This window comes from Oryzias melastigma, linkage group LG13, assembly GCF_002922805.2.
Source record: "Oryzias melastigma strain HK-1 linkage group LG13, ASM292280v2, whole genome shotgun sequence".
Taxonomy (NCBI): domain Eukaryota; kingdom Metazoa; phylum Chordata; class Actinopteri; order Beloniformes; family Adrianichthyidae; genus Oryzias; species Oryzias melastigma.
In genome coordinates, this window is record NC_050524.1 from 7,927,265 (window position 1) to 7,952,636 (window position 25,372).

At 35.5% G+C, this 25,372-nt stretch overlaps 3 protein-coding genes across 5 annotated transcripts in view; 2 read left to right on the top strand and 1 right to left on the bottom strand.

Moving 5' to 3' along the window:
- The first annotated feature begins 3,079 nt into the window (after positions 1-3,079).
- slc25a15a (solute carrier family 25 member 15a) lies at positions 3,080-10,161 on the top strand. 2 transcript variants are annotated; one of them, XM_024277833.2, is made up of 8 exons: positions 3,080-3,291; positions 3,501-3,561; positions 3,667-3,734; positions 4,213-4,471; positions 7,720-7,860; positions 7,942-8,117; positions 8,190-8,348; positions 9,894-10,161. In XM_024277833.2, the coding sequence occupies exons 4-8, from the start codon at positions 4,266-4,268 to the stop codon at positions 10,013-10,015; spliced, it is 804 nt and encodes a 267-aa protein (XP_024133601.1). In that variant the 5' UTR covers positions 3,080-3,291; positions 3,501-3,561; positions 3,667-3,734; positions 4,213-4,265; the 3' UTR covers positions 10,016-10,161. The 2 variants fall into 2 exon arrangements, with proteins under 2 accessions (XP_024133601.1, XP_024133600.1); XM_024277832.2 differs by lacking the exon at positions 3,667-3,734.
- A 114-nt stretch (positions 10,162-10,275) lies between these two features.
- On the top strand, positions 10,276-18,106 carry stoml3a (stomatin (EPB72)-like 3a). The gene is made up of 8 exons (XM_024277834.2): positions 10,276-11,126; positions 11,263-11,439; positions 14,281-14,384; positions 14,491-14,563; positions 14,633-14,715; positions 14,804-15,007; positions 15,995-16,129; positions 16,199-18,106. Exons 2-8 carry the CDS (start codon positions 11,334-11,336, stop codon positions 16,385-16,387), a joined length of 894 nt encoding a protein of 297 aa, XP_024133602.1. The 5' UTR covers positions 10,276-11,126; positions 11,263-11,333; the 3' UTR covers positions 16,388-18,106.
- A 746-nt stretch (positions 18,107-18,852) lies between these two features.
- mtus2b (microtubule associated tumor suppressor candidate 2b) overlaps positions 18,853-25,372 on the bottom strand; it is a 30,072-nt gene continuing 23,552 nt past the window's right edge. The window contains exons 8-15 of one of the 2 annotated variants that reach the window (XM_024276752.2): positions 25,303-25,369; positions 24,905-25,119; positions 24,658-24,763; positions 24,505-24,578; positions 24,322-24,420; positions 23,954-24,073; positions 23,108-23,205; positions 18,853-21,482 (exon numbers count right to left, since the gene is read on the bottom strand). In XM_024276752.2, coding sequence (XP_024132520.1) covers positions 21,275-21,482; positions 23,108-23,205; positions 23,954-24,073; positions 24,322-24,420; positions 24,505-24,578; positions 24,658-24,763; positions 24,905-25,119; positions 25,303-25,369 — 987 coding nt within the window. In that variant the 3' untranslated portion in view covers positions 18,853-21,274. Of the gene's footprint in view, positions 21,483-23,107; positions 23,209-23,953; positions 24,074-24,321; positions 24,421-24,504; positions 24,579-24,657; positions 24,764-24,904; positions 25,120-25,302; positions 25,370-25,372 lie in introns of both variants that reach the window. The other variant, XM_024276748.2, reaches the window with a different exon arrangement.

Consider the following 25,372-nt stretch of genomic DNA (forward strand, 5'->3'; position numbering starts at 1 on the left):
TTTTGTCATAGAATGTTTCACATCTGAGAAGAATAGATTGTGAAGAATTCAAAATCCAAGAGATAGAAATGTGGAAATGTGAACATATAAATGTATGTATGTAAATTTTCAATTTTCAATTTGCAAAAATGTAGCTTTGTAAATACCCCACATATAAAAATTAAAAATGTGTACATGTAAATATGTAAATGTTTAAATTGTAAAAATATATGTGTGTAAGACCCCCCCCCCCAAAAAAAAGTAACACTGTTTATGTGTAAATATATCCAACATTGTAAATATGTAAAAAATATTTAAATGTTCATATTAGAAAAACAATTAATATTTGTAAAAATGTATAAATGTAAAGTGTACCAAAAGTGTACATATATAAAAATGTTATTGACACTAAACGAAGCATAAATATGTTAAAAATATTTAAATGTTCATATTAAAAACAATATTTGTAAAAATGTATAAATGTAAAGTGTACCCAAGCTGTACATATATAAAAATGTTATTAGTACTAAACAAAGCATAAATGTGTAAAAAAATGTATTTAAAAATGAATCACATAAAAAAGGAACATTTGAATATATAATAATATATGTATGTAAATTCATTCATTCATCTCCCAGACCGCTTCTTCCCTTTCGGGGTCGCGGGGGTGCCGGAGCCTATCCCGGCTACTGAAGGGCGAAGGCGGGGTACACCCTGGACAGGTCGCCAGTCTGTCTCAGGGCCTCAATCACACCCATACACTCTCACATTCACACCTAGGGGCAATTTAGAGTCACCAATTAACCTATGAAGCATGTTTTTGGACGGTGGGAGGAAGCCGGAGTCCCCGGTGAAAACCCACGCATGCACGGGGAGAACATGCAAACTCCACACAGAAAGGTCCCAGCCGGGATTCGAACCGGGGCCTTCTCGCTGTGAGGCGAGAGCGCTAACCACCTGCGCCACCGTGCAGCCCTTGTATGTAAATTAAAAAAATAAATAAATTATATAAAACTGTAGTTAAACATGTATGAAAATAAAAAAAAACAAACAAACAAAATAACAGTTCATTTATTTAAAAATGAATGTATATACAAACAAGTAAATATGTAAAAATGTATTTAATTATATTTATGGCATCAAAAAATGTATATTTGTAAAAATGTATAAATGTAAAGTGTACCCAAGCTGTACATATATAAAAATGTTATTAGTACTAAACAAAGCATAAATGTGTAAAAAAAATGTATTTAAAAATGAATCACATAAAAAAGGAACATTTGAATATATAATAATATATGTATGTAAATTAAAAAAATAAATAAATTATATAAAACTGCACTTAAACATGTATGAAAATAAAAAACAAACCAAACAAAATAACAGTTCATTTATTTAAAAATGAATGTAAATACAAACAAGTAAATATGTAAAAATGTATTTAATTATATTTATGGCATCAAAAAATGTATATTTGTAAAAATGTATGTATGTAAATACAAAGAAAATGTAAATGTGAAAAAAAGCATATTTGTTGAAATCTAAGAAAAATAAATGTTTTTTGTAAATTGTAAATAAAATACATTCATTAGGTATTTGTTGCACTTGAGTAATAAACTCACATTAAACTCTAGATTTTGCCTCCAATCATGTTGGGTACGTTTTGAAGGTATGAAGAATGAGTTCATTCCCTGTCCTTCTGGTATCCAACAAGTACTCAAGCTGAGAAAAAATAAACACTTTTTAAGTAAAATGTTAATAACAATGTGACTCTTTTATGTTGACAGTTCGATGCAAATACAAAAAATATAAGAATATTATCCGCTTGCTCTTTATTTTGATGCAGAGTAAATGACCACCAGAGACGTTTTGTTTCTATAGGATCTAACTCCATCATAGTGAGGAACGTTAGAAAAACAGAAAACACAGTAACAACTTGAAACTTTCATATAAAGTGTGAACTACACCCCCGTACAAGATGTACCTGTTTCAGTGGCGCCAAAATCAGCTTGTGTGTTGCCATGCTTTTGCACTTGGCTCTGCTGCAACACTTTTGTTGTTAAAGGATGTCTGTTGACCTTAAGGTCAAGAAAAATGAATTGAGAAATTATATTTTGACTATCATCTGGCCCAAGTATGACTGGGTTGCTGAATGCAGTTGTTGAACTCTTACACCTCTTCTTAACTGATGTTTCAGCAGTATAAGAATAGAAATTAATTTATTGATTGTTCCCCCTACTACTGACACAGATATGCATCAAACCACTTTGGCTCTAATTACCTTAATTTAGTATTTACTTCAGGTGTCATGGGGTTGTTTTACATTTTGGTGGCTACCTCTTGTCTTTCCCAGTTTTATTTATTTATTTATTTATTGTAACGGTAAAGTGCTTTGAGCTGCTAAAAGAATTTTTTAAAATATATATAAATAAAGCTTGATTTGATTAAATATAAATTATTTATAAAAAATCAGACCAGGGAAAAAAAATTCTAACCAGATAATAGAATTTTTCTGAAATATAATAACTTACTATTGAGTAAAAAGTCTTCACATAACCTTTGAACATTTGAAATATTTGATTTATTAAATGTAAAAGAAAAATAAAACTGTTTCCCCTAACTAAATATGAGAAATTAATAAACGGAAATGAGTTTAGGTATATTTAGGTATATTTATTTTAGTTCATTCTTCTAAAATTCCAGTATTTTATCAGGACTAAAATTATTTTTTTAGTTCAGTGTAAGTGATTAACAATACCTGTGGTTATCCACCAGATGGCAGCATTGTGCCAACATTCTTCCAGAAGCCCGGAAAAAGTAAATCTCCCGAGATATTAAGGAACTATTGTTGCATTTCTAATATTCTTTTGACAAAACTTTTCTCTACCATACACAGTAATATTCACGAAATAAAAATAGCAATAATGTTTATCGTGCGACACTAAAACTGTACAAACGTCACAAAACTTGATATAACTTTAAACAAACGCTTTTATAAACTTGCCGCCCCATTAATTTTCTTCAAAAATACACATTTTACTATATGAATGTTTAATTTATTTTATTTTATTTGCCGCTCGTTTACGACTCCGCGGTTTGATTGCAACAGCTCCTTGTGCGCTTGCGCAAGGTGCAGGAAGACGGAAGTCCGTGAAGCTTCGCTTTAACTCATTTCAACGGACAAAAAAGTAAAGACGGGATCAGTTTTGGAGTGGAAGTGGAATTCGACCATCTCCCCACGACGTGAGATGCCCTCGTGGAAATGTGCAGTAGAATAAATCGACTTTGAATTCTGCATAAACCGGATTAAATGTAAGTAAAAATGTGTCTGAGTCATACATGTCAAAATTATTATTATTAATAATAATTTTATTTGTTTTGTTATTGTTGTTATTGATGATTTTACAAATTCTATTGACTTTAGTGTTTTCTGCATTTATTAATTTTTAATATTACAGTATTTATTATTATTATTTCTTGTTTTTTATTTTATTTTAATGAATTAAATTCTTCTTTTTCAGTCTGCCATGGCTCCAAATCCAATAACCCAAGCAATTATAGACTTCTCTGCTGGAGCAGCAGGTATGCACAGAAAAAGTCACACACAATTTGGTAGAAGGTATTGGATTAGAGTAATTGACAGATTACATTTTTATTGTTATCATACACACTGAGCATGCATTTCAGGAATAGTGGTGAGAAAAAGCCCCTCTAATACAACTGTTTGAGGAAGAGCGACCATCTGCTGTGACTCGGTGAGGTCAGAGAGGACAGGAAAGCTGCTCTGGAGAGGAGTAGAAAACAATATATGAAGCACTCACTAAAGTGAAATCATTCCCAGTGGTCTTTTAATTAGGATTATTGTTTTTTTATAAACAACGTTGAAAACATAGTTTCTGCAAAGTGGCAGTAATTTGCTAGAAATTTACTTCAGAGATGTGGCCAGACCCCATTTCCCATCATTCATCTGTTCACACTCTCTTGCATTCTTCTGGCTTGCCGTAGCAGCTTTTATGTCCACTCTACAAACTTTTTCCAACTTCATTCTTCTCGTCTGCTCCTGATTCATATCAATTGGAATAAAAAAAATACCCAGAAATGTAATTTTAAGCTTAATTTACTTTATTTTTGTCCTCCAACATGTCAAAATCATGATTTTTATCGGAGTAGGTCTTTAAGTAGAAGCGTTAAAGTTCTTGGATCAGCTTTATCCATCTGGTCTTCCCCCTCCAGGGGGCACAGCTTGTGTGCTGAGTGGTCAGCCATTCGACACAGCCAAGGTGAAGATGCAGACGTTTCCAAGCATGTACCGCGGCTTCATCCACTGCTTGGTTTCCACCGTCAGAGAGGTGGGACCCTTCGGCCTCTACAAAGGCACCGCCCCGGCGCTGTTGGCCAACATCAGCGAGAACGCGGTGCTCTTCCTGGGTTACGGCCTCTGCCAGGATGCTGTGCGCTTTTTGTCCAGAATGGATAAAGGAGCCGATCTCAGGTTGAATGCTGATCCTATTTCTTTATTATTATGATCCAATAGTTGTAAAACTCTGTGGCAGAACAACTATTCACTCGGACTGTTATTTTTTAATTATTAGATCTTTTATTTTCAGTTTTGAAATTCACTTTTTTGAATTATTCAAGTGAAAGCAACCTCGTTTTCCTGACTGTTCCTGTATCAGTTTATGAGATAATTGTGAATTTTATGAAATTTTCTGCACATTTGCTTCTACTACCTATAATATCAAAGACTGCCTCACTAAAGTATTTTAACATTCATATCCAGAATAAGATACTGCTGTTTGTTATGGTAGAACAAAGTTTTCTGAGAATGACCTTGAACTGTAAAGCTGATGCAGCATTCCTGTTGTGCAACAGACAGAACAAAGTCCACAATACTTTTTATTATATTCTACCCTTTTACTCTCTACCTCACAGCATGAGAGCATCCACTCATGCACACACTTGTTCTTTAACATTTTTGTACATTTTCTTTACTAAATGTATATTTTTATGCAATTGGTTCATATTGCTGGCAGTAAATGGAACCTGCTCCCGGCTTTGTCCACTCTGGACAAATAGGATGAGGAATTCGTGGGGTTCTCCTCATCAGGAGAGGTGAGTGGAGGTGGCTCCATCACCTCTTCCTGGTGGAAAGCAAATAAGTAGTTCACGAAAAAAGTAAACTAATTTAAACTTTATTGAAGATAAAGTATGTATCTCAAGGCAAACTGAAATATTTTGACAGATTCTTGTGTGCGGTGTTCCACAGAAAATTGATCGGAGGTCAGAAATTAAAACCAGAATGAAAGCAAACCAGATTATAAAGCAGATTTTCCTTTTTTTGTACAAATTTAGGGATTCAAAGTGCATCTTATCGTTCATAAATCAATTAGCTCTGATTTCTTGTCTGAGTTAGATTTCTAAATTTCTGCCCGACATGCACCACAAATACCTATACATTTTTTCCCAATAACTGCTGACATTACACGACCTACTACTTATATTGATGATCCTTTATGACACAAGATGTTTTTTTTATTTTTTTTGACAGAAAATCATATAAACCTTTGTCGATTTATATTTAAAAAAAAACACGTTTTTTATTTGTTTCATTGATGCAGAAAAAACAAAATTAATTTATATTTAATAAAATAGTGGGTGTAGCATAAATACACATCCGTCTGTCATTTTACTAAAGGTTGAAGTGAAACTTTGTGGCTCTTGATGAGTTTTTGGTCAGTGAGAAATTGACCCAAATGAGGCTTAGAAGATGGATCCATGCACTTTTCTGTTATTTTAGAGACCATTTTGGATTTTTGACCACTTCTTCTCTAAGAGGAGAGGGTACAGAATGCATTTATACTGAACCCTTTGATATCACGTGGCAAGAACTAAACCTCGAGAAAGTAAAATTCTCTATTTTTCTACTATTTTTCTTGGCAGATTATTTTACCAATGAGATAATGACTTATTTCTAAGGGGCGTGTTTTTGTAGGCCACCACTTTGGCTGCTTTTTAGCAAACGATGTCATCAGAAGAAAATCACCATGGTTACATCAAACTGACAGAGATGCTTGAATTCTTCATGGTTCCTGAGGGAAGCTGTGATTGCATCTTAACGCTCCCTCAGGGGACGGGTCATTATGGAGAACTGATCTGATGTAGTCAATCAGGTGACAACAAATGAGACTTTAATTTAGGTCTTCAGTTGAAACTGAACGATTCATTGAACTTGAGAAAAAACACAGAAAATAACTTTTTTTTCTCTTTTTTAACATTTTTTGGGCAGAAAAAAAACATGTTAAATGTTAAATTCACTTGCATGTATTTGTTTTACTTTAAATGTCTTCTACATCATTTTAGAGAAAAAAACACTTAATACTAAAAATAGCTGGATATTAAGCCCTCATTAAATATTTATTAGGTGTCTTCTCTGTGGAGATGATGATTATGTTCTTAAAATAATTTTCGTTAAAAATGTTACCTACACTGCAAAAACCCAAAATCTTTTTTATTATTTTTGTCCAGATTCTAGTTTGAATATATTATCACACCTGAAAGTAAAGAAAACTGCCTTCTAAGTAACTTTTCAAAAATATGTAACGACTTGTTTTAAGACAAAAGAGTTATTTAATCTCTAGAATATCTTATTTTAAGCAAAATTTCTAAATAAATAAATTGTTTCACTGAAACTAACAATTTTTAGCAACAACTTTGGACTTATTTCACAAGATTGCTTGATTTAGGAAAACTGGAAATTTTTTAGTAAATGACATTTATATACAGGACAGATTTATCCTAAAATGTGTAATAGTCTTTAAGACAATCGTGGTTTAGGAATTTGGATAGTTAGACTGTTTCACCACTCAAAAAAACAATATATTTAAAGGTGATAGTGAATATATATCTGTTTAAAATATATAAAAATCTTTTTTTAACATGATTCCAATTACCAGGACAATATACCTAAATATTAGCATTTATAGCTAATTTCAAGATTTTATTTTGTCCTAAAAGGTTAAGTCATAATTTATTTTAAGACATTTTACCCAGATAAATTATACTGATTCTGTTCCACTTATAACAAAAAGGAAAAAACATCTTAGTTTATATATATTTTTTTCCAGTGGACATTTTGCTGCTCATTTAAGTAGCTTCTTTCTTTTCTTTTTTTTTTTTCTTCTTTTTTTGGGGGGGTCCTTGCTGGGTTTTGTTTTGGTTTACTTTTTAAAATAAGTTTAGCATTAGATCATGATATTTGGCCTCATCGAATCTAAAAAAAGAAAGTAATTGGGCAGATACAAATCAAATTGCTACATACATTAGGTTAAAGTTTATTTTTTTAATTTGTAATTTAATTTTAAATTAATTTAACAGTTTTTGGAGCACTAAAAAGGAAATTAAAAGATTTTGCTTAAATATTTGTATTTCAAAGTTGTAAAAAGTAATGACTGTTGCTGTTAAAATCTGAATAAACCCTTTTCCTTGTTTCATAGAAATCTGCTGTGACCTTATACATAAAAAATAGTATATTTTACTGCTACTTGAATAAATAGAATGTTTTTTGTAACAGAATCAGTTCTTTTAGATGCTGCCGGTCCGGTCTGAAGAACTCCTCTTGTGTACAGTCAAAAGATGGCTCCTCATTTCCTGGTCCTCTGTGGGACATGAGGGTTGTTTGTGTGTCAACAGAGCTCTCTGAAACTCCTAATTGATCCTGACTTCTCTTCCGTTTCTTGTCAGTGACCTTCAGAAGGCCTCGGCAGGCTCTTTGGCCTCCATCTTCTCCTCCATGGCGTTGTGTCCCACTGAGCTGGTGAAATGTCGCCTGCAGGCCATGCATGAAATGGAGGCGACCGGGAAGGTGGCAGCGGGACAGAGAAGGTCAGTGTAAACAGGAATGAGGTGGAGTGAGTGCGTTTGGTGGCCTGTCGTCACTCCCGGTCGTGTGTTTTGTGGTTTCAGCACGGTGTGGTCTGTGGTTAAGACGGTGTTGAAGACAAACGGCCCTCTGGGTTTCTACCAAGGACTGACGTCCACCATCGTGAGGGAGATTCCTGGGTACTTCTGCTTCTTCGGTGCCTATGAACTGAGTCGAACTACGTTTGCAAAACACATGGGCACAGACAAGGAAGGCATAGGTACTGAAAGTCGTCCGTTTTTGATTTTTATCGTTTCACCGTCTACATCTTTGATTTTTTCTATGCTTGTAGGTATTCTTCCACTGATGTTCAGCGGTGGGTTTGGAGGAGCGTGTCTTTGGCTTGTAGTCTATCCTATAGACTGTGTAAAGTCCAGGATCCAAGTGTACTCCTTAGCTGGGAAGCAGGAGGGCTTCATGAAGACCTTCATGGCTATCATACGCACTGAGGGTAAGATTCCAGATGTTTGAGAGCAACTAAAGTTCACCTAATCAATCAAACTTTTATCTATAGAGACCCTTTTATATATTAAGATTACCCACTATAATGAAAATTGTGTTTTTTTATGTTGCATTTATCAGATGACATACCTAAAGAAAATTAAGCTTAAAATTACATTCATGAGTATTTATTCAAATCCCTGGAAAAGTCTATCCTAGAGTTCATCTGACAGTTAAACCTTTTTTAAACCATTTTTATCCTTTTTTCCCCCTGATTTTATGTCATTTGCTCATGACATATTTTCTGTAAATTGAAAAGAAAGCAGCTTTATAGTTCATTTGTAGGGGATGAGGTCTTTTAATTTTAGCCTTAAATCAGTGACGTACTCCCAAGTCTTGCATTACTAGGTTTTGATTTTTATAGCACTAGGAATCGATTGAAAAAATAAACTAATTAATCACAAACCTGGAAAAAATTAATCCCAACCATTTTTTTTATTTTTTTATTTACAGTATTTGCCGACCCCTTATTATCTGTGAATATTCACAATATAAAATCGCATACTAAACTCTACATTTAGTAGATTTATTTTTAACAAGTGATGTCAGTTGATGACAAAAAAATCGGATTAATCGCACTTTTGTGTTGGGATTAATTACGATAAATCAGTATGTTTTACCAGGTAAAATGTATTTGTACATTATGACACTGGACCACGGATCAAATAATCTGCTTTTTGTGAAAAAGGGATCTAAACCACAAAAATAGCAAGAATAAAGTACTAAAAACCAATTAAATATTTATTTCTTTATTAGGTGACCATGGTATAAGTGGAAAAATACCCAACGAAATATTTTAATGGACACCGTTGAAGCCTGAACCGCTGAGTTAAAGTAAAGCACTGTGTCTTTGATTCGTTTGCAATAATAAATATTAACGCGTTAATTCTTTTTGATTTATTCTTTAATGCGTTAATGTTCACAGCCCTAGTTTTTTTAATACATTCCATATTTGGAATCATTCCTCAAGCTGCAATATTTAACAGAAATAAAAATGTTGGGTTTTAAAAAAAAATCTGGAAAAAGAGATTATCTTTTTTACTATACTTATTTTTTCTTTTTGTTGTTGTTGTTTAAGCTCTGATGTTAAGAATCTCTTTTATTTTAACTTTTATCATTTGCATATTTGAAATAAATTAATATTTAAATAAAATGAATTTTAAAATAGGGAAAACCCGATTTATAAAATGTATTTTTGTTTTCTTTTTCTGCAAATTTTACAGTTTTAAATCTTTTACAATTTTCTGATAAAAAAAATGACACATTTAAATGTAAAAAATAAACAGAAGAACCTTTAAACATTTAAAATTATCCTCTATTCACAGCATATATTTATCTACTAAAAGCTACTTTGAATCATATTATGGAAAAAAAACTCTGCTGATGATTAGAACACAGTTTAGACATATGTTGTCAATATTTGGCCCCTGCTGGCAGCTCGCCCTCTATGGGGAACGGTTCTCTGGTGCAGCTGTTTGACTCTTCTGTCTCCCAGGATTCAGTGCTCTGTACTCTGGCCTGACCCCTACCATGATACGCACCTTCCCTGCCAACGGAGCCCTTTTCCTGGCTTATGAGTACACCCACAGGTTAATGATGGATGCAGCTGGTCCCTGATGTGGAGGAGGATCCCCCTCACTACAGCCACCAATAGTATTTTTCTGACTGCTATTTAAATATTGTTTGTTTGTTTTACTTTTTACAAGTTTTAAACTTTTTTATGTCTATCGCCTAAATAAAAAAATCACAGAAAAATGTGTGTTCTGTGCTGAAAGATAAAAATAAAATAAAGTTTGGATGTAATTTTGATGTTTCAGTGTGTTTATTTTAAATAACAAGCTTAAATAACCCAACAGAATGCCTAATTTGTATACAAAAATGACCAAAACCAAGTGTTTTTAGAGTCAATTTGGTCTCAAAAGCTCATCATTATTAGCTTTCTAATAGTTCTTTGTGAGGTTTTTCTGACGTTCAGCAAACAAATTGTGTTTCATCCTTTACATTTCATCATTGGTTTTTCACAGTTATATGTTTCACTGAATCAAATCCAGCAAAACAGGCCCATACCATTGTGCACCTGCCACTGTGCTTCACAATAAGACTTTAAAATTCCTCAAAAGCACCTGTTCTTTCTTCAGTTTCTGAATGATTTATCTACTTTATGACCTGTTATCTTATCTTACTTTTACATCAAGAATAATTTAGCAAAAACTAACTTTTTTAAACCTGCTTATGAAATACTTCCTTTAAATTGAGATAAAGATTTCATTAAGAAAAAAACGATAATCTGTAAAGAAAAATAGAATATCTTTAAATTAGATTGACAGAGATAAATGTTCTCAGGAAATTATTAAGAGTAAATTTTTATTGGTTGTATTTTAGGGGGTAAAAGTGATGTTTAAAGATCTTTTTATCTTTATAAGACTTTTTTTTTATCCTGGACTCGTCAACATGTTTGCTTAACATGCAAATCAGGAAGGATGCACTCCTACAACAGGAACAAGTAAAAGACAAAGTATTTTGTTTACTTGTCATTAAAACAAACTAATCATTAATTAATTAATTTTAAGATCCAACAACATCCATGGCAACATCCCTGTTCTGTGTTGAGGAAACAAGACTTTGATCACACCTTCTGTGTGTCATGTTTCCAGACTTGGATCTATCTAATCATTTATTCACAACCCTCCGTCAACAAGTGATGGAGTCCTCCTGCAGCTGCTCATAGGTAACTCGATTCCACTGAAGCTCCATTCTAAACAGGAGACACGTTAAAGCGAGACAGATTGATGGTCGTGTTACCTGTCGGCTCACACCGTTCAAAGACATTACACCAAATGGGAGTTTGTGTGTCTCTGTCTCAGGTTCGTGGAAAGCATCCCAAGGGGAGTGGAGAGGCCACACCCACTGACAGAATAAGGAGGTAAACAACACAATGGTGCTCAGTATCACCGACAACTCGCCAATGATCTCCACAACGTCCAGCACAGTGGAGATGGTCACGCAAGAAAAACTACAGAGAAATGAAGACAATGTGGAAGGTAAATGTTTAACCTGCTTGAGTCTAAAGATTAATGTTTTTTATGAAGAATGGGTTGTTAAAGTCTATTGTTCTGTTAAAGAATAGAATCTTTATCAATCTTTAAGGAAATTCAAAAGTGGCTAGCTGTTAGTATTCATAACAACGCTAGCACATCTGGAAAAACACAATCTTTGTCAAAAACTCAATTGTTTTTAATTGTTCTAATAGTAAGGAGTTACATTGAAATATCAACCTTTATTTGTATAACTTATTTTATACTTAACATAAACTTTATCCAGAAGTTGTGAGTAGAGATCATTGGTTGTATTTGGTGTTTGTCCTGAATTCTCATCTGGAATAACTGCTGTTGTTTCTCCGTCTACCATTTTGCAAATGTGAGTATAGTAGAATGACGGATTCCTCCTCCCATTTCCCCTAAAATACGGTGGAAAAGTTCTTCTGTCTGCTTTGTATCATCAAGAGACATATCCGTGTACATCAGGGTATCATCAGCAAAGTATGAAAGCTAATCTAATGGTTTCTGATGAGATTCCCCAGAGAAAGCATTTAATGTTAAATATATCATATTAAAAGTCAAGCAATTTACTCTTAAAATGTTTAACTAGCTGTTAAAGGGACAACTAGCTAAAAAAAAAGGGTATGGGGGGGGGTCAACTGGTGAAATATTATCGATTACTTTCCTAAAGATACAGCACAAAAGTACTGTAAGTAATTTGGCATTAAGTCTTTAGTTTATTCTTTTCTTATTTTTACTTATTAAAAAATTGATCTGTCACAAAAGGAGGTGAAAAAAATGACTTGTTTTATTTAAGAGTTAAAACCTCTTACCCATTTCTCATGAATTTTCTATGGGTTTCCAAAACTCGACGGCTGTATTACACTTTTCAAAGACAAATATAACTTACTTTTTATTCTTACTGATTTGTGCTACCTTAATGAGTTCAGACTCAAAATAAATACGTGAAACCATAATCTTTATTTTCTGCTTTTATTTCATGACATGAAAAATATTGTATTTGGCCCGCGGACCGGGATCCCATTTAGATTCTGGCTCGTTTGGTCACCCCTGATTTAAAAACCAATCAAACAGCTTTAGTTTAGAATTGGAGCTTCTTTTGTCCAACTTTTTTCAGAGACAATTGTCCTTTTTGCCGGCTGTGGTGTAGAGCGGTTGACCTGACAGGGAAATCGCTGGATTCGGTGTTGAAGCGTCTTTGAGTAAGATACTGAACCCCACATGCTCCCGGTGGTTGTCGGTTGGCTCCAGTGTTTGGCAGTGAGTAAATAATAATGGATTTTTCCACATGCTCAAAGCAATTAGAAGGTGTATTATTAATTCACTCCTCATTCATACGTGGTGATGGTAAGCTACTGATGTATTCATAGCTGCCATGGGGCAGACTGATGGAGACGTGGATGCCAGTACGCACCTCTGACCATCACTGGACATAAATACACCAATGGAGCCACACTGGAGGCAGGGAGGAGGAAGTGTCCTGGCCCAGGTCAAGAGGCTTTTATTCAGGAGAGCTTTTAGTGGATTTTAGTCCTCTTTCTACTAGATTTTTATTGTCTAGTAGATTTTATTTAATTTAATTATTGGATTGTATTAGCTCTATGTGATTTGATTGTATGCTTTTTTGTAAAGCACTTGTGATTATTTCTAGGAAAAGTGCTATAGAAATAATTTAATCTAAATGAAGAGACGTATTTACAATTCAGAGATTTATATACAGAAAAATCTAATGTCTTTAGGAACATTGGTTTGTTAGTTTCAAGTAAACCTTGACATGATTCAACCCATGGCAGTTTGGGTTTGTGTTGTTTCGGTATAAAATATTCAAAAAGCAGGCTCATTTGCTCAAATCATATGGAAAACAGTTTTGAGATTCAAGCATTCGTGTCTGAGACGAGAGGATTCACCTTCAAGGATAAAGGGGGTGTGGCTTAATGGTTTGTTCCACCCCTTAAAACCGGAACCTCTAACAATTTTGATACGAACAGTACATGTTTTAAACATATGCCTTTTATTATGCTAAAAACACTATCCTCCTTAATTTAGCATCTATGTGAATGTTTTTTTGTCACAGCTGGAAATAATTCTGGCGTCCATGGGGTTAAATATCAAGCAAATGAAGCATAAAACGGTAGAATTATGAAAAAAGTGGGGGGCTTCTTCAATCTCTTTTTTTTAAACCTTATTTACATTTTTCTCTATTAAAATCCTCACCAAACATTAAGTATTGGAGCAAAAAAAAAAAAAAGAAGACAAGAATTTTCATGCAACAAAAGCAAAGTCCATATTGTTAACTTTGCAAAACTTCATAAAAGTTTTATAAACCAACGATAGTTTTTTTTGTTTAACCTGTATTTATCCAGGCAGGACAGATTAAGAACAACATTCCTATTTACAACTGTGTCCTGGCAAAAGGCAAGACCTTTTGTGAAAGAAAAATAAGTATAAAGTATAAAGTGAGAGTGTAGACTTAATTACTTTTTCATTTCCATCCCGTTTTTGCCCTGTAACAGTGAAATGTTCCTAGAGTCAATATATAAAAGCCTTTTATTTAAGAACAGCACGTGTGTAGTTCTTCAGAGGAGTTTCACAACTTTCCTCAGAGATTAATTACGTGACTATTCACAATGGAGATGTGTGACTCCACTGTACTCCTCCTTTCTCACTGTTTCGACGTTTTGCGTCACCTCTAAATACAAAGAGATTTGTCTCACTGGACCCTATTAATTTGTCAGCGGACACGTTGTGAGTCATGGAAGACAACAGAAACACTCACTTCTACCTTTTTTGTGACAGATTTCAAAGCGTTTTCTGTCCCTGCAGACAAAAACTCAGGAGCATTGGGGTGCTTTGGATGGCTGCTGGTGATCGTATCCCTCATCTTTGTGGTCGCGACCTTCCCGCTCACAGGGTTTATGTGTGTCAAGGTACACTTTACTCACATTTAGCTTTAATTACAGATTTGGAATCCTTTACTGTCATTTTTCCCCTGCTTTTTGCTCTCTGCTGCTCATCTGTGTTTGTGATTTCCAGATAGTGAAGGAGTATGAGCGAGCGGTCATCTTCAGACTTGGCCGGATTCCAGACAGAAAACCTAAAGGCCCAGGTCTGTGGTTTGAAAAATTCTATGTGAACAATAAAAACCCAACAATAATCAATTTTTTTTGCTGTTTAGGCCTCTTTTTTGTCCTGCCCTGCACAGACAACTTTGTAAAGGTCGACTTGAGGACTGTGTCCTTTGATATTCCTCCTCAAGAAGTGAGTTTTTTATTTACTTTTCCTCCCTTTCATTTATGTATTTGGGAAAACTTGTCCATTTTTTAAAAACTGTTTTTTATTTTGGCAGATTCTAACCAAAGATTCAGTGACTGTGTCTGTGGACGGTGTGGTCTACTTCCGCATACACTGTCCCATCTCCTCGGTGGCCAACGTTTCCAACGCACACTCATCTACACGTCTGCTCGCTCAGACCACTCTGAGGAACGTCCTCGGGACCAAAAACCTGTCCGAGCTTCTCTCTGACAGGGAGGGCATTTCTCTCAGTATGCAGGTGTGGATAGAGCTGCTCTGAAGTAAAGATTAAGACAAGTTTATTTCATTACATGTCATCTAATTTGCCAAAAATTCAAATGCATGGAGTGTTTCTTTTGCACTTAATAAAGCAAGCAGGTAAATCACTCCTTCTGCCACTAGGGGGCGAAACAATCTTTTACAAACCTCATCCCCTGTGTACAATCCTCACTGCTGCAGCCACAGACTGGAATGAATTACAAAAAACTCTAAGATTGGACACTTTTATTCCACAAGCTGATTTAAAAACACATCTTAATGTCCATTTTAACCCTTTAACGCTTAAACACAAACCTTTAACATAATGTAACTTTTTTTAACTGCTGACATAATCAATGTAATTCCATCAAATTTTGAAGGAGAAAAGCAGCACAAGAAAGTTAACACTGTAACTTATATTTTTAGATTTTGTTTCTCTTCTGATTCTATAAATTTTTTATTTTTTGTTCTTGTTCTTTTTCTTTCTTTCTTTTCCCAAAATATATTTCCTTTTGCCAGGCTACATTTGTAAATAAGGATGTTGTTCCTCCTCCTGGATAAATAAAATTTAAAAACATAAAAGGCGTTCATCTAATTAAAAATATCTGAAGAGCAAAGACTGAACCAAAACAGTTTTAAAGCTTTAATTAAAGATAAAACACTTTTCTCATCTGGGAATTGGTTAATAACTGGGTGAGTCATTTCAGCGATTCGATACGATTTACTGACCTAAAATCGATCAATTGTAAATTAAAATATGTGTTCAAACAAGCACAAATTAATGCTAAATCCACTCGCATTTCAGTCTTTGAACTTAAGAAAAATTGTATTTTCAAAAATTGTTTTATTTTATTTTGAAAAACTTCTACAACTTACCTCAGACAGATCAATCTGGTTGGGTCCTAGAAATCAATTAATCAATTAAATCGATTAACCATTGATAACTATCCATCAACAGATGGCGCTAAAACGGAAAGTGTCTTTGCAGGAAGCCCTGGATGATGCCACGGATCCATGGGGGATTAAGGTGGAGCGCGTGGAGATCAAAGACGTGAAGCTGCCTCAGCAGCTGCAAAGAGCAATGGCAGCAGAAGCAGAGGCCAGTCGGGAGGCCAGAGCGAAGGTGAGGGCAGTATGTGAAGCAAACATGGGAAAAAACCCCAAAAAAAACAACCTGATTGTTGCATTTCAGATCATTGCTGCTGAGGGAGAGATGAAAGCCTCTCGAGCTCTGAAGGAAGCCTCTCTGGTGATCGCTGAAGCTCCATCTGCTCTCCAGCTGCGATACCTGCAGACTCTGAACACCATCGCAGCAGAGAAGAACTCCACCATCATCTTCCCGCTGCCCATAGACATGCTGCAGAGTTTCATGAGAAAGTAACGACGGTCACAGCCAGCAGCTAAAGCGATGTGCATCTTCATAATGTGACTTTACATGTAAATAATGAGGTCAGTGACATATCAGCTCAGAACTAAACTCCGCATAAAGCCAGAAATGAGCATATTTATACATTATAATCACCTTAGTATTGTAGCAACACCTTATTTCACTTATGAAGAGATTATATAAAGTAACAACATTCTGAACTGCTCACAACAAATAAAAGCATTAGAATTAAAACTTTGTTCAGAAGAGTTTTTAACTGGTCGAGGAAAAAGGAAAAATGTTGGATTGTTTCAAATTGAAAAAAAAAAATGAGTGGAGATGAGTTTGACTCGAGAGTTTTTAACCCTGAAAAGATGCAGAAGATGTTTGGAGAGAAGAAGGTCAGACAATCAACCCTGTGACCACCCAGATATATTATAGTGTAAATCTGGGGTCTGCGACACTAAAAGAGTCATTTGGTCCGTTTACTTACTGGAGCTGCAACGTCCCACCTCAACATTTAAGAAAATACTTTAGTGATATTTTTGTGCAAATTGACACTTTTATATAAATAACATCTTTAAATTATTTTACTCTTTCTTAACAGCAGAACCTCCAACTCTTTCAAAATAAAGTGCAGCCTCTGTCAGAGATCCTGCTGCAGTAGATTCACTTGCATTAAAAATGAAACTTTTCCATCATTTCGATTTTGGTGCAAATTCATCCTTTTTTCTTTTTTTTACTGTCAAAAATAAATGTTCATGAAAACTACAGCTTTTTTTTTAATCAGTAAAGCCTACATGTAAACACAATTATTCGCTTTCAGAACTTTGTCTCTAAACAACAACAAAACATAGCATAGATTAGAATATGTGCTAATTTAATGAACTTTATATTAATTCAAACTGTTAGCATATTTATTTAAAGCCAGAGAGCCACAATGGATGAATAAACGAGCCGCCCGCATGAAGCTCTGGAGCTGCATGTTGCAGACCTCTGGAAAGGATGGAGAGATCCTGTTTTATTTTCTAAACGTTGAAACCTTTATTATTTGATACTATTAATACTTATGGATTTGATAAAATATCTGACCTTGGACTGGTAAAGTATAGATAATTCTAATTAGAATTTACAAACCTGGATTTCAACTATATTTGATGTATATTAAAAAAATAAGTAAAGCATATTACAGGTGGGATTATACAATTTTGCTTCGTCTTGATCATTTTCAAGCAAATATTTCAACTATTTTTGACAAACTGCACATTTAATGGATTCAATGTTTCATGTGTTGTATGTATAAGCACTAAGACATGTATTTATGATTAAAACTAATTATTACAGGATTATTTACATGCATCTTCTTTTTCTTTTTGCAATCAAGTCATGACCAGTCATCCACAGTTTGACATATTTATGTATAGATTGAGTATTTTTTTTTGTTTCGATTGTTTGAATCAAACTAATTCAAATGTGTATTTTTTCATTATTCCACATTAAAGCACTAGAACTTGTAAGTTTGAATAAATGAATGACATATTTTCAATTATATACACTACGGTGGCCGAGACTCACCAAAAAAGTATCAGTGCAAACAAAAAACAAAACTGGAAATAACAAGAGACGCTGCTGCAAATACAAAGAAATTATCCTGCAAATAAAAATAAATTATCCTGCAAATAAAAAGAAATGATCCTGCAAATAAAAAGAAATTATCCTACAAATAAAAATAAATTATGCAATAAAGATGCAAATAAAAATATTTTGCAAAAAAAAAAAAAAGAAAGAAAGAAAAAAGAATGCTGCAAATAAACAAGCTACTCCTGAAGTGTATTACAAGGGCTGTTTTCGGTCATGCGCCCTCGTGAGAAGAAGAAAGAAGAAAAGGATGTACGAATTGGAAAATGAACGAGAAAGTAAGTGAAGATGTTAGTGTCCAGTGTCACGATGTGTACTTTTTAATGTGTTATTTGGACCGTGCAGCCCCAGGTTTGAAAGTAAACTGAAAGGATGCCGGTTAATTTTTAGCTTCGGCTAACACAAATAAGCCCAGTGTCCAAAAGACCATTATAGAAGGGAGAATCCAATTCTGTGGCTTTAGTCTAATATGCAGTAAAACACAGATCCATGGTCCACCACACGGTCTCACTCCAGAGCAAAATTTCCCACATAATCTACTTCGATTGTGGCTTTTTTTATTTGTAGCCTATTTATTATTATTAATATTATTGTTATTATTGTTGCAGCAGAGTTTCTTTTAATTTCAGCATTTTAATTTGTTATTTTCAGCATTTTTTTTTATTTGCAGTGATTTTTTTGTTTGCACCATTACTCTTTTTTTTTTGCTGCAATGGCGGATCTCGGCCACAGTGATTCGCTTTTTTTCTGCTTCGCTGGTGCATTTGGCTCGAACTCCATCTTTTAGCAGAATAAACAATGAACAAAATCTTATATATAAAGATGCATAAGCACAGAAAATGTTCAATTAGTGATTTTATGTGTGGACTAGGGTTTTTTTTTTCTTTTTTACATTGAAATACAAAATGCAACATAGACAGTATGTACTTTCATCATCGACCACAATAATTTAAACATGTTTGGCTACGGTTTAGGTTCTGCAAGCGGGATAATAAATAACAGTGGAATGTACAAAAGTAACACTCAGCCAGCTCTTAAAGACATGCGGTCATAGAAACGTAACCAGAGAAAGGAATCTGTAAAACGCTAATACAATCTCACCGACAGACGTCCTGTAAACTAACAGAAGCAGAGACATCCATGTTACATTGGACAGAAGCTGTAAACAAAAGCACTTATGTAGTGTTGAACAAACATTCAGCAAATGAGAACATGTCCATGGGACACAGAGGTAATCAGTGCTTTCAAAGAACCTGATTGATGGGTCGTTCCTCCTTAGATCACAACGAAACCCTTCGCCTGATCCACATTTATCTAATTCCTGCTGCAGAAACTCCCGATTGACTCAACGTCATCAAGAACTGTACAAAAAGTGTAATCGTCTGTTCAAACTCTAACCTCGATAAAATGTCAGGTCTTACAGCTGGAGTCTGACGTCTTTCAAGACAAAAAACGACTTTCTGAAATGATTGTTGCTGTAAACATGAAAAAAGGACAGCAAATCTAAAAATGAGGGATATGGCAGTAGCTTCCCTTTGATGACTTGAAATGCTTCTCCAGTCCTGAGATTAACAATGAAAGAAATAAAAATAAAAAAATGAGGTAACGCTGCAGCCCAATTTGCATGCTCGCAGTCCACGTCTCTGAGATGAAAATGCGCACAAGGTTTTGCTAAAGAGAGTTTTGTGCATTAAATCCAGCAAAGATGTCAATTGTGGGGATATTTAGTATCATCTGCAACATTTAGATTTTATGTCTGTAGCAAAGAATCCCAGTAGATGGCAAAGCTCAGTTAAGCTACGGTCACTAGTACACCATTATGCCACCGCACAATGGGGAGGCAGAATCCTCAAGATTTTATGATCCCGCCCAATTTTTAAAAATCACCTTTATGAGATCGTACAACAGCTAGGCTGTGGCAGCTCTGATTGCACAATGTGTAAATGTCTCCGTCCACGTCAAGTACCACCAGCTGTCCGGTAGCTGGCCCAGAGGTGTATAAAAAGCGGCCCATTCTGCAACACTGGTCATTCGCAGCTCAAATTTTAAGCACACATCATAATCTTGTCAATTTACACATTTTTAGACAACAAACCTCCCAAGAAAGCGCAATATTTCTGTCTTCTTCGTATTCTTCTCAGGATCAGTCACAATTCGTCAATACACAGGTGAGTCACTGTCAATGGCACGATGAGTTTTGTGCAGCATCGATGCTGTCTCCCCATTTGGACAATCGGTGGCCGGGATTGGCAGATTGACGTCTGATCATCACCGGGCCCCTGGCCCATGTCAACAGCCCTCATCGAGTCCTCACGCTGCTACCGTACCATATCTAACAATTGGGTGTTGGTAGCGAAATGGCAGGTCTGAAATCGGATGATCATCAGACGATTTTGAGGATCTTGGAGACCCTCTTACCACCTTATTATCACACTGCTGCCTCCCTGCCACCCGTCTGTTACTGGACTGCCACCTGATGACCTAAAAACGAGCCCGGGCTGCCACTGACCAACGTCAACGTATAGAGAAAAATTGTGGAGTTGTACCCCTGTCACCTCCCGATAACAAATACTGCCGCGCTGCCATCTGCTGATTCAGATGAAGACTTGCATTTAGGTCGCCATGTGTTGGAATTTTTTGGAATACGTGACCGTAGTCTTAAGTGATTGCAACTTTGATGTTCAGGATTTGAGGTTCTTCTGTTTTTTGTTCTGATTGAGGGCCGAGAATCAGAAATCTGTTCAGTTTTAAGGCCTCTCTGCCTCATTATTGTTAAACATTGTACAGAGAAAAGATAAAATAACGTGATTTGGAAGACAGTCGCGCTTTTTCGTCAGTGTTAGTGAGTTTAAAAGACTGCGCTTTTTGAAGAAGGTGGGATGGCTGATTGAAAATGGAAAGATGTTCATGAAAACAAACGTGTGCTTTGAGAGCAAGTATTTTGAGAGGTTTCCTCAAGTATTGCCTGTTTCATGGCAGATGCTGCTGGTGGCAGAGAATGAACGGTAGAAGGCGCTTCTTGTGTTTTTTTGTCTTCTTCGCCCTTCATCCCGATTACAGGAAGTTCAGCTGAAGGTGAAATGACGATGGGTCTATTTTTGAGGGCATTCATCCAAAATATTGATTAAATTATTGAGTCATCAGTACAATTCATCTTGTCAGAGATTCAAATGTCTAAAAGATAACATTTCTTTGCTGATTTGAGCCTAAAATAGATGAGACCGATGGTCTAAGCATGAGGGTTTGTTCTCCGATTGAAGAATGTCATTGATGGTAGGAGTGCGGGCGGGCCGGGGAGCCGGGTCCAGAGGAGGGCCGGTGGATGGGGGAGCCGGTTGGGGACATGCGGGGGCTCAGCTCGCCCGTCTGGAGGCGCCACAGCAGCTCTTCGTTGGTGCGACTCAGCCTCTTCTTCTCGTTGCTCTCCTTCTCTACGTTCACCTGCAGGTTGGCGTTCTCCTTTGAGAGTTGTCTGAGGACAAACGGGGACAGAAAAGGTAAAAAAAGAGGAAACCGCACTGCAAAAACACAAAATATCACTCAGTATTTTTTGTTTTAAATGTCCTTTTACACTTTATATGACACAAAACTACCTTGGGCTTATTTTAACACAATACATCTTGAATATCTGGTTAAGACATTTTATTTTATGAAAAATCTCTAATGAGACAAACTTTTTTGACCTTTGATTTATAGGGGTGTATATTAGCAAGAGTCTGGCAATACGATAAATATCGCGATACACATGTCATGATACAATATGTATCCTGAAAAATCCCAAGACAGTATCAAACAGTAGTTTATTTTTTTTAATTATGCCTTAAGAATTATTTGAATAATAATACATTTTTCACAAAAGTTAAATAGTAAATTACATGTCATTTAATGATCAGAACAGAGTCCAACTTATCGCATAAACAAGTTACTTTTCCCAAAGCAAATTCACGGTAATTTAAGAAACATTTAAGTGGGAAACAAAAGTAAAACTGAACTACTTGTTTTAAATAATAATAAAATATCACCTTGTCAGTATTTTAAATAGATACAAGTATCGCCAAATACAGTATCGAAATATTTCACTGAATTAATATTTTCTTACACCCTAAAAATGTATACATAATTGTGACAAATTTTATTTTAAAATGTGTAATTCTAGCCTTATTTTAATTAATAGGTCCAGAAATATGAACTTTTGTAGCACTAAAAAGGATCATTTAGGAGAAAATGGTACAAGCATGTATGTAGATCTGTATTTTAAAAATATTTAACTTTTTGTTTAGGACGTTTCCAAGTATTAGAGCAATATGACTAAATATGAGTATTTATAGCTAATTTCAAGATGAACATTTTTTCTAAAATAACTAGATTTGACAAATTATTTTAAAAAATATTACCAAAACAATTTTTACAGGCAGTTTTTTCCATTTATAACAAAAGGAAAAATATTTTGTTCTATATTTGTTTTAAGTAGTTTTAACACCTCTTTCCTAATGCTGGCTTAAACCTGTCTCATTGTTTTCTGACTGAAAAAGATGTGTTGTTTTTATAGAGAACAAGGAAGGTGAGATTCATTTCCATCAGTATTTTCACACCCAAAGAAACCTCCAGGAAAGAGAATAAAGAAAAGTATACATCTTTAATGCTTGGATGTGACTGAACAGGAACAACTTCTATTATTGAGTTAAGTAGACAGGAAGTTTATTTACAACAGGAGGAAAGAGAATACAAAAGATTTTCAAAATAAAACATCTAAGATCACTTAGGTTCTGCAGAATGAGTTAATGCTTTTGTACACTAAGAAATTGTGTTTGCGAAAACTGTCTGAAATACACAAAGAAATGTCAAGCATGCCTAGAGGGATTTAGTTTAGAAAAATCTACTGATTAAAGCATTTCAAGTTTTGTTCAACCACTCAACTAGATAAATAGAAATTAATTCGACCAGAAAAAGTTTGAAAACCAGCAGAAATCTGTCTAAAAACTGAGTGATAATGTGTCTTTGTATTCAAATTCACGTCATAATAACTCACTTGATACATGCACTATTTACGGGTCAAACTCCAACTCTGTTACAGAAGCAGCATGCACGTAAACTGACCTGGACACGGCGACGTTCTTGTCTATTCGCTCTTTCAGGTCCTCGTTCTGCTGCTGCAACACCTGCAGCTTCTCCTCCAGGTAAACATTCTTTGCAGCCTGCTCAAAAACAAAGGCGAGAATGTGCGGACCATTAAATTCTTACAATGATGAAACACAAGTCAAACAGCAAAAAACAAACAAAAAAAAGTCCTAAACCATTAAAATGGACACAAGAGCTTAATTTATTTCTGTGGCGTTGAAATAAATCATCACATGACTTTTTTTTTCAAGTAGTTTATGTTGTTTTTGCAAAAACAAAACGCATTTATTTCTTAAATATTTAGCCTTTAATTTATTAATGTCCATTTACTCTGAAAATGATAAAAAACATAAATAAATTAAAATTGACATTTCATCCAGTAAACAAATATTTGAAGGGGGGAAAAACAGCAAAACAATACCACATTTGATCAAACTTTGACTTTCAAACATGTTAAGTTGTGTTAAATAAAAAAACACATTTAAGACAAAACATGTCATCAATTTATTGATAAACGTAATGATAGAGTAGTTTTCTTTGTTAAAAGATTTACAAAACCTTGGACTCAAACAGAAATCTGTAAATGAAAAAAAAAAATATATATATATATATATGCACATTTATTATATTTTACCTTACCCTACCAATAATTTACTTTTTTATCACCTAGTTGAAAAAGGAAAAAAATATATATACATGTTTTTATACAATAGTTCTTGCTTTTTAAAGGAATTTAAACACATTTGTACTTTTTATCATTTCCCTCTTCATACCAAATACCAGGGTCTTTGGAGGTGAAAGTCCAGGTAGAAACTTAAAGCTTACTATTTTCTCCAGTTCTGCAATCTTCAGTTCCTGTTGATGGATTTGTTGATTTTTCATTTCCAGAACTTCTTTCAAGCTCTTCAGGTCCTCCTCGATGTGTTTATATGGAGCCAAAGCGTCCTAGAACACAATAAAAGTTCATTTATTGCAACTGGTTACATGAGCTTCATCCAGTGTGGCTCCTTGAGCAATGCGTAGTCACAAGGGAGCCCAAATCTGGATCTCCCTGTGCTGGTCCCCAGCCTGGATAAAATACAGGGTTGTGTCAGGATGAGCGTAAAGATCTCTCCAAACCACCAATCAGTGAAAGCTGATTCACCGTGGTGACCCCTGAAGGGAAATGCTGAAAGGTGAGCAACAAGTCTTACCACAATCTGCTCATCCGTACTTCTGCGAAGAGCTTCTTCAAATCGCTTTGCTCGATCTCTGAGGCTTCTGTTTTGGAAGGTCAGGGTGTCCACCTGATCCTGGGGACCGCAAGAATTTAACTCATTTAGTTTTAGTAAAAATAACACAAAAAAGCTTTATAAACAGAAACATTTGAGGAGAACCTGAAGTGAAAGTCTGATCTTTTCAAACTCTTCTTCCAGTGACTTCTTCTGTTGTTCATGGGCCATCTTTAGATCTAACAAAGAAAAGAAATACATTTTTGTTCATGTAAAAGAACGCAGAGCCAGAACAGGCTTTGAAAAGACGCGACCTACTCTTTACAGTCCTGGCGTGCTCCTCCTGCAGCGTGGCCATGGTGTCGTTGTGGGTCGTCTCCATCTCCATCAGGGACGTTTCATGGCTCTCAGTCATCTCCTCAAGCTGCATGACACAACAACAGTTTCCAGATTCAGTTCGATTGACCAGAGCCTGGATTGATTCGATTCCGATTTTTCTTTTTTGATTCTTCAAATTTGTTCATGTTCAGCGAGAAATGAGCCCCAACCCCCCCCACACACACACCTGCTCCTGCTGTCTGAACTGCAGCTCCTCCAGCTCTGCTCGCTGTTGGGCCTGCAGCTTCTCCGTCTCGTCCAGATGCTCCACCTTCAGACGCTCCTCCAGCGCTCCCAGCTCCCTCTGCTGCTGCGTCCGTAGTCCCTGCAGCTCCTCCTCAAAACGGCGCTCCAGGTCCTCCTTCTCCTGCTGCAGCTGCTCCCACCGTGCAACGTTGAAAGCTAAAACACGGAAAAAGGTGGTTTTCAATTCATTGGGTGCTCAGAAGAGCAAATGTTTTCACTGAAAGTTTATGGAATAAGGTGTATCACAGATTAAACTCCCATCAGCCACTTCCTGCAAGCCGTGACTGACTTCCTGACCCCTCTGGTGCTTCATCCAACATCAGGATGTTTCCCACTTACCAACTTCATCCCTGATTTTGGCGAGCTCCAGGGACAGCTCCCTCTCCCTCACAACGGCGCTCTCACTCTG